This window comes from Chiloscyllium plagiosum, chromosome 14 (assembly GCF_004010195.1).
Source record: "Chiloscyllium plagiosum isolate BGI_BamShark_2017 chromosome 14, ASM401019v2, whole genome shotgun sequence".
Lineage (NCBI taxonomy): Eukaryota > Metazoa > Chordata > Chondrichthyes > Orectolobiformes > Hemiscylliidae > Chiloscyllium > Chiloscyllium plagiosum.
The window spans coordinates 11,675,723-11,684,982 of NC_057723.1; the positions used below are offsets into that span (position 1 = coordinate 11,675,723).

The following is a 9,260-nucleotide window of genomic DNA, read 5'->3' on the forward strand; positions in this document are numbered from 1 at the left end:
ATTGGAAAGAGACGTTGTTCAGAGTGAGGACCAGTTCAGTCAGTCGAAGGAGGGTGTCAGTGGAAGGGTACTGGTTAGTACGGCGGGAAAGGAAGAAGCGGAGGGCTTTCAGTCCTTCGTGATGGGGGATGGAGGTATACAGGGACTGGATGTCCATGGTGAAGATAAGGCGTTGGGGACCAGGGAAGCGAAAGTCATGGAGGTGGTGGAGGGCGTGGGTGGTGTCCCGAATGTAGGTGGGGAGTTCTTGGACTAAGGGGGACAGGACCGTGTCGAGGTATGCAGAGATGAGTTCGGTGGGGGAGGATCAGGCTGAGACAATGGGTCGGCCGGGGCAGTCAGGTTTGTGGATTTTGGGCAGGAGGTAGAAACGGGCGGTGCGGGGTTGTGGGACTATGAGGTCATACCAAATAGTTTGTTCAGCTGTAAAGCAAATTGAATATTTCATGAGAAATGAACTGTGTATAGCCTCTCAATTAGGTACAGGTGTTATTTCATCTAAAATTATGTTAAGGCCTGATAACGTCTTGTACATTTAAAAATGTTGTGCAGAAATATACCAAGAATTTTTCAACACTATCCCCCAGACTCATTATCCCTGTCACTGAGAAGGACAAAAGAAACAGTCACATTTTAATACCAGCATCTGGATGTTTACTTCTAAGTGACACAATAACCTGACTTGGGAATATATTGCAGATTCTTCAAAAACAGCAGGTCAAAGTCCGAGAAGAACTTCACCATATGAATGTTCAAGGCTACTATCACCTTCTCAAGAACAATCAGGGACTTGACAGCAGTACCTACATCCGATGAACAAAATGTATTGGTGGTCTTACAGAATCAGAGAAACATGACATCTCACCATTTGGACTGGGGAACTGAGGAGGAACAAGACACGTTATATTTCAGCAGCTAACACAAAGATGCAGAGTATTAATGTCAAAGTATAATTTCTAATGTCAATGTTCCAAATTGCCTGACAGGCCTAGCAGGCAAGATCATAATTAATGCACATGCTACAGCCTAAATTATTACAAGAGCTACAAAACACCTCAACATTTTAGCAAATCAATACATGCAGTGAATATCTTTAAACAAAAGAAAAGAGAAAATGCAACTATTAGAAATATCTGTGCAAGTTGGTTGTATTTACCTTGGCTCCTTTCTTTGGTCTTGGGTTCCCTGCTTTGACGACCTTGGCTGGTGCTGGCATTTCTGTAGAGGAGGAAAAGATGAACATCATCATCAATATTTATTCAGTCACACCTGGCTTGAATACTGACAGCCAATTGGCTGAGAGCTGCCCTCAATTGTTGAGCCAGGACAGCAAGATAAATCAAGGGCCTTGGGTGATGGCATAGGGAGGCTGTGACCTCATACTGGATTCAACCATAGCCTGTGGGGGAACCTTCAGCACCCTTAAATTACAAGCTTTGCCATCCTCTTCATACGTGTCCTGCAATCAACATCCTCCCCATTCCCTCTCTCTGCTGCTACTCTGCCCCCAACCTCCTCTCACAATACAATTTCCCTTCCAAACCCTGTTCCTTGCCACACTCAAACCATGCCTATATTCTATTCTCTCACCCTAAACAAGCAAAGCTACATACTAACAGTGTAAAGGAAACCACTGATAAAAAGTTATGACTGTTTTTCATCCATTTGGTATCATTATTATTAGATGAGCAATAATTTTGTATGGGTCAGGAAGATACTCACCTCGATATTGGATTCCACCTCCTTCACGCTCTCTTTCCGTGATGCAAGAGCGAAGGAAAGGCACAGGCATTTTTCAACTGGAATTAGGTGCCTCCAAGGGCCATATCACTTCTGGAAATGGTCTCCAGGCTAGATCATACCCTGGAAGCAGGGCTCCAGATGGGTGAAGGCACATATTCCAGACAGCTCTGCACTCACTGAGAGTATCTTCTGAGTTCAGAAAAAGTGGCTCCTCATTGGTCAGAAATGCAGTGATGATATAATAATCAGTGTTACAGCAGGAAAGAAACTTTAACCAATTGGGTAGCAGCATGACAAGAGCCCAAAAGTCCACTTCAAAACAGGACTACTGAAAGCCAACTCATCTGATTTGTTTCTGATAGTCAGCCATCAGATGGTCAAAGAACTGTAAAACACCAGATTTACAACAAAGCAACATCCTGAAGGGTTTAAGAATCTGGAGGTGTCTGAATAACTGTATCAGTTGGTTGTTGATGTCAGTCCATTCACTCGCCCTCCCAACACCAACTCTCTTGTACATCACCTTCCACCCCATTCAATGAGAACTTTCAACAAAAGAATAGAAAAAATAACATCTATTTGGTGCTCAGATTTTCTATCGATGCTTTCCCAATCTAGTCTTCTCTCCCATTCTGCTGAAGGCTTGCTTTTCAAGTTTTATCCAAACCAAGTGTATCTTTTACGAAAGAAAATGCCAGAGTCAAGAGTATGCACAAAAAATAATTTGCAATAGCGCTGGGAACTTCTTTCAAAGTTATTGCATCAAGATATGTATTTTGGGAGGTTATCATTCTTTCATACACTTTAGGTATTCAAATTTTATCCTGAATTCAGAGTTCTAAATTGCTTAGGTACAAAGTTAGACATAAAATTAGGACATGTTTGAGACTGAAACGAGATTATGACTATTGAGATGCTAAACATATTACAATGATATTGTGAAGATTCATGAGGTATCATACATGTTACAGATACCATACTGGCTACAGGAATGTTGGTTGTAATTAATATTACAATATGTCATCAGCAATGTTCCGACAAGCAAAGCTGAATAGCAGGTGAATGTCAATGCCATGACGTTTACACCAAATTTAACTTATTACAAGGAAAGAGACAGTGACAGTGGTAACTTAGAATGCCTGGGTTTGGGATCTTGGGACGTGGGTTCAGATCCCACCATGGCAGCTGATTGAACTTACAAGTCAATTAATAAGTCTGGAATGGAGAGTTTCTTGCAGTTTGGTGGTTGTGTTCCTCCTTTTGGATTAGGAGACCCAGAATCAAGTCTTACCTTCTCCAGAGGTATGTGGTAACATCTCTGAACAGGTTGATTAAAAGATTTTTTTTTAAAAATCTGGAATTGAAAGTTATTCGCAGCAATGGTGGCCATTAAACCAACTGTCATAAAAACCCACAGGGCTGATTAACATCCTTTACAGAATGGAATTTGCTTTCCTCGCCTGGCCTGGTGGTGTGCATCTGACGACAGACAAACATTAGTGTGATTGACTCTTTTCTGCTCACTAAAGTGGTCCAGCAGTCACCAAGTTCGGGGGCAATTACAAATGGGCAACAAATGTTGGCCTTAACGCTGATGCCCACATCCTATGAAAGGATAGAAAAAAAATCTCAAAGCACTTTACAGCAGCAACTGAGTAAAGCTTAGCAGCGAGTCACAAGGAGAGATATTAGGATAGATAAGCAAAGGTTCAGCAAAAGTAGAACTGAGGGAATAAAAATGGTGGAGAGACTTAGATAAGGAATTCCAGAGCTAAGGGCCCTGGCAGATGAAGACTTGATCATTAAATATGAAGTAGCTAAAGGTTGGGACCCATAAAAAGGCAAGAGTGCTGGATCAGTTGTTAATATTAGATCAGAGATAAATTTTTGTTAAGCAATGGGATTAAGGTATATGGACCAAAAACCAAAAGGCCAAGTATAAGCTATAGGTCAGCTATGATCTCACTTAATGCTGGAACAGGCTGGAGAGACTGACTAACCTACTCCTGTTCCTCTGATTCCTATGACTTGAGAACAAGAATGAGAATTCTAATAGTAACAGGACTCAATTCAAATCATTGAAGAATTGGGACAATGGGTGAGTATTTTTTGAGAATAAGGATATGGACAGAAGAACTTTGGACAACCTCACATTTAAGAAGATTATGACCAGAGGTCAACCAAGACAGTAGGGATAAAAGGTGTGGCAATGTCACTAACTAGTAATGCAGAAGCACAGGCTAATTGGTCCAGGGACGTGTTCAAATTCCACCATGGCAGTAAGACAAAAAGTTGGTCTAAAAACACCCATCTGGTTCACAATCAACCTTTAGTTACCTGCCAACCTCATTCAATATACCAACCCAATATACCAACCACTACAGCGGACAGCTGAAACTGACAACTGGAAGCGGCAGGGACAGACCACTATAAACACCGGAGGAAACATCAAAGAAGCGCTTCGCAGGAGGCTCCCAAGCACTGATGATGTCGCCTAGCCAGGGGACGAAACGTTTGCAACAAAAACTTCCAGCTCGGCGAACAGAACCACAACAACGAGCACCCGAGCTACAAATCTTCGCACAAACTTTGAACCTCATTCAGTCTGGCCTGCATGCGACTCCAGACCCTCAGCAATTAGAGTCACTCTTGACTGCTTTCTGGATAAATACAGATTGAACAGTGGCTGCCTAGTCAATGATGCCCACATCCCATGAACAAATTTTTTAAAAATCCAAGGCTGGAGATAGGATGATTACTTTTGCTTTTTCTCTGAATTTTCATATTTTAAAGCTGTAGCTGAAGCAGCATTTACTAAATTTATTCAATAACATTCTAAGTTGAGGATGAAAGTAGCTTTTTCAACTCAGCATTCACTCATGTTCTGAATGCAAAATAAATTTTTTTTAGAGAATTATCTTTATGTTGAATCATTACATTTACATATTTTCAAGAGTGGCAATACCAGCAATCCAGTAAACTGTTAGCCAGCACCATAGTTTTGTTTTATAACAGTCCTCTGCTCAGGTATTAAAGCAAACTGTATTTTAAATCATGATTTGGAGATGCCGGTATTGAACTGGGGTGTACAAAATTAAAAATCACACACCAGATTACAGTCTAATAGGTTTATTTGGAAGCACGAGCTTTCGGAGCGCTGCTCCTTCATCAGGTGGTTTGGAGTATAAGATCGTAAGACACAGAATTTATCGCAAAAGTTTTCACAGGAACAGGCACTTCAGCACACCAAGCCTCCATCGATTAAGCTGTGGACTTTTTAAAAAGAATTTCCTCATGTACTCTTACATACAATGGTTGAGGACTCTAATTTCCTAATGTACTCGTACAGGTACCTGTACCTGTACTTAAAATTTATTTCAAAGATTTATTTGTAAGCAAAAGCCTGCCTTCTTTACTGAAGTGTTCCCTGTTGTGCATTCTAAGCAATTACAGTTAGAAATACATAGCATTGCACATGAATGGCACAGAATTACAACTTTTAAATTTCCTGGCAAAGATTATCCTCAAGAACTTTATAGCTTTTACAGAGAGTCTCATAGGAAACCACATTACAGTGTCGCAATTTTCAGAAAAGCAAACGACTTTAAATGAGGTCACACTGTATACTGCTCAGAGAAAACGTCAGTGAAACTGAGAGCTCAATTTTATTTAGAAGCCAGTCTGAAGGTCATAGAGTCAGTTGTGGTGTCAGCCTGGTTTTCAGTGTAGGGATTTTACTATGATGCCCTGGCTCTGCAGGGGCCCCCGAATGTCCAGCTGCTTTCCCACTCCCCTCAAAGACAGAACTGCACCTTGTCTTGTGGCCAAAATAATGTAAATCCCTATTAACTGACAGTTTTGATGAACTAGTAGCACTCAATCCCCCAAAGCATGTCAGATAAAGATTTTACTGTACTGATTTATCCCTTCACATCGTGTCAGTGTGGGGCTGGATCTGACTCTAATTCAGGCCAAGTGAGGTTCTCTTCCCCAACTGGCATTAGACACCTCACTAGTTTTTTAAAAATAACTCGTGGCCATTTACTGTGTCCATCTCACAAGGAACTGATTTTAATTTCATTACTTGCTGGAATGTGAATTTGATCTTGGATTGCAGACCCTGGAGTGTACCCAGCAGGCCACTGTACCTGAGCAAATTCTCACTGACAAGATGAGCAGAATGGCTTACATTCAGCAAAACAGCAAGTGTGAGACTGCATGTGCAGAAGATAAACCAACATACAATAATTGGCCAAAAAAGCTACTCTTAGCTGTTAGAATTTAACACTGCTATGCTATATTTTTCCTATGTACAGTAACTCTCACCATGACTGCAAAAGAAGCCTGCCCAACGTTTTGTTTTTGAGGAGAAAGTGAGGACTGCAGATGCTGGGGTTCAGAGCTGAAAATGTGTCGCTGGAAAAGTGCAGCAGGTCAGGCAGCATCCAAGGAACAGGAGAATCGACGTTTCGGGCATAAGCCCTTCCTGAAGAAGGGCTTATGCCCGAAACGTCGATTCTCCTGTTCCTTGGATGCTGCCTGACCTGCTGCGCTTTTCCAGCGACACATTTTCAGCAACATTTTGTTTTTACCAATCCTAAAAAACATTCATCTATCTGTTCTACCTGCACTTTTGCATCAGTTGGTGCTGACATCCTCTGGCCGTTACTTACCTGCCTACTCGATGATTTATTCTGGGTTTGCTCCCCTCTATTTTCACCTCAAAGGTCACCCATTTCGTACTGAGATTCAGTTCTTATTGATTTGTCTGTAACTTGACGACCACCGAATTGCTGCATAAATTTCTAAGTCATACTATAACTCTGATTTTTAAAATTTCTACACTATTTACAATATTTAACCAAAAGTGATTTCCCTTTTACGAATATAGGCATTGGAAAAGAGAAAATGAACACATTATGAAACAAAAAAACAAATTGCTAGAGAAACGATGCAAGTCTGGCAGCATCTGTGGAGAGAAAAGAATTAATCTTTCAAGTCTTTGCGACCCTTCAGAACTACAAGCAGCTAGGAAAAAAGTGGTTTTTCAACTTTTGACGGGGCATGGGGGAGTTGGGAGATGAAAGATGAGCAAGTAGGTAGATTGAGAAGCAGAGACAGAGGAAAGACCATAAGATGTCGATGTAGAAGCACAAGTCATTCATTCATTCCATCTGGCCTGCACAACCAATCGACAAGATTGTGACTGATCTGATTATCCTGCTTTTACCTTACAGGAACATAAAACCTGGAATAGGATTATCGAAATTCAGCCCCTTCATCGGTAGGCAAACAAAGGGATTTTTGAAGTAGGCCAGGAAAGAAAAGCTAGATATGAGATAATGGAGACAATGAGTAGTTGAAAATGGATTGGCTGTGCTGAAAGCAACAGATTTTATGACATAATTGGAGGCAGTGGGGGTGGGTAATAGACAAGGAAAGGGGTGCTCATGCTCCAAAATTGTTAAACTCAATGTGAGTCTTGAAGGGTATAAAAGTGTCTAAGCAGAAGATTAAGTGTTGCACCTTTAGCTTCCATTGAGCTTCGATGGAGTATACAGTAAGCCCTCACTTAAAGATGTAGTCTGAAAAACACAACATATCATAGATTTCCATAGGAATCAATAATAAAGTTAGATTCTTCCAGATATTTTCTGCCGTAAACAAAAGACAAATTGCAGTAATGTACTATGCAAATAAGACCATATGAAATTGAAACAGGAGTAGGCCACTTGGCCTCTTGAACCTGTTCTGTCATTCAATAGGATCATGGCTGATTTGACACTCCTTATATCCACTTTCCTGTCCATCCCCATAACCACCGATTCCCCTACTGATCAAGAATCTCAGCCTTAAATATACACAAGAACTCTGTCCCCACACTTCTTTGTAGTAAAGAGTTCCAAAGACACTCATTATTCAGAGACTATACCTTCTTGTCCTAGACTGTCCCTACAAAGTGAAACATCCTCTCAGCCTTTACCCTGTCAAGCCCTCAAGAATCCTATAGGTTTCGATGAGATCAACCGTTCATTCCTAGCTCAAACAACTCAGAATAAAATACATATCTTAATATAAAGGAAAGACAACACTATGCCACCAATACAATTCAGTACTATTTTTAAATAATTCACCTGGTCAGTGCAGGGACTGACAAGTTCTTACATCAAACGTCTGTCAGGAGGTGGAGTTCTTCAGTATGAATTTGGGCGGCACGGTGGTTAGCATTGTTGCCTCACAGCGCTAGAGACCCAGGTTCAATTCCCGCCTCAGGCAACTGTGTGTGGAGTTTGCACATTTGCCCCGTGTCTGCATGGGTTTCTTCTGGGTACTCCGGTTTCCTCCCACAGTCCAAAGATGTGCAAGTTAGGTGAATTGGCCACGCTAAATTGCCCGTAGTGTTAGGTGAAGGGGTAAATGTAGGGGAATGGGTCTGGGTAGGTTGCTTTTCAGAGGGTCGGTGTGGACTTGTTGGGCCGAAGGACCGGTTTCCACACTATAAGTAATCTAATCTAATCTAATTTAGACCATAGCCAGAATGAAATGGTTTCAATGGTGAAAGAAGTGTCTAGAGCAGAGGGATGCAAGCCTGGCAGGACACAGCTGAGAGGACAGGCTAACTGAGGTGTGGTCAACTGCAAATGTAATACAAGAAAACTGATCTTAAAAGATGTAAAAGTAAAATTATATTAGAGTTAAGGACACTATTCTAACAACCCAGCGAAAAGGTACCAGAGTCCATGTCACATAAAGATAATGTAAAAGGTTAGCCAGAATGTACTCTGGTATCCCCCACTTTGTCTTGTACATAACAAATACTGTGACTGCAGTAAAGGCCCACAACTTCAAGGTAGGTCATATTAGCATCATGGGTTGTGGGATGGAATCCCAGCAAAAGTCAGGACAGCAAGTAAACCTGTGGGACTGAATTCTGGTGAGATTCACCACTTTCGGGGAGGGCTGGTGTAGAATCCTTTGAAGAGGAAACACAGAAACACAAGAGGGATGTAGAAAGTGATAGGAAACAAAGAGCTCATGCTTAATGACTAAACACTCGGTGTCTTTTTGCTGTTAATATTGAACTGCACTTTAATTTATTCGCATTACCTCACTAACTTATGGTAAACTCTGATCTGTCAATGATCCACATTATTGGTTAACCCGATGTTAAATTTCACTCAGGTATCTGAACCAGGAAGTAGTAAGTTTACAGCCAATAAATGCTTCCTGTTGCAAATTGTCCCATGTGTTCTGAAAGAGGCTGAAATCACCATGCTGTTAATGGTTACATCATTTAATCTAGCGCGTTAGATTCATTCTCTACACGCACAAACAAAACTGGTGAAGTTTTAGACCAGCAACTCACTCCAATGAAAATTAAAAGACTCAAGCAGTATCCTGTACTAAAAAAAGACTGGGTTTACCTTTCTAAAGTAGGTTAGTCACATAGGACTGCTGCCACAGGCAAACTGAACTCCTATAACACCTCACTCAACTTATTCAACCATGTTTAAAAA

General features: G+C 41.2%; 1 protein-coding gene across 1 annotated transcript in view; it reads right to left on the reverse strand.

The window, feature by feature from the left end:
• larp1 (La ribonucleoprotein 1, translational regulator) overlaps positions 1-1,240 on the reverse strand; it is an 81,999-nt gene extending 80,759 nt beyond the window's left edge. Inside the window, exon 1 of the mRNA XM_043703168.1 lies at positions 1,157-1,240. Coding sequence (XP_043559103.1) covers positions 1,157-1,216 — 60 coding nt within the window. The 5' untranslated portion in view covers positions 1,217-1,240. The remainder of the gene's footprint in view (positions 1-1,156) is intronic.
• Positions 1,241-9,260: the final 8,020 nt, after the last annotated feature.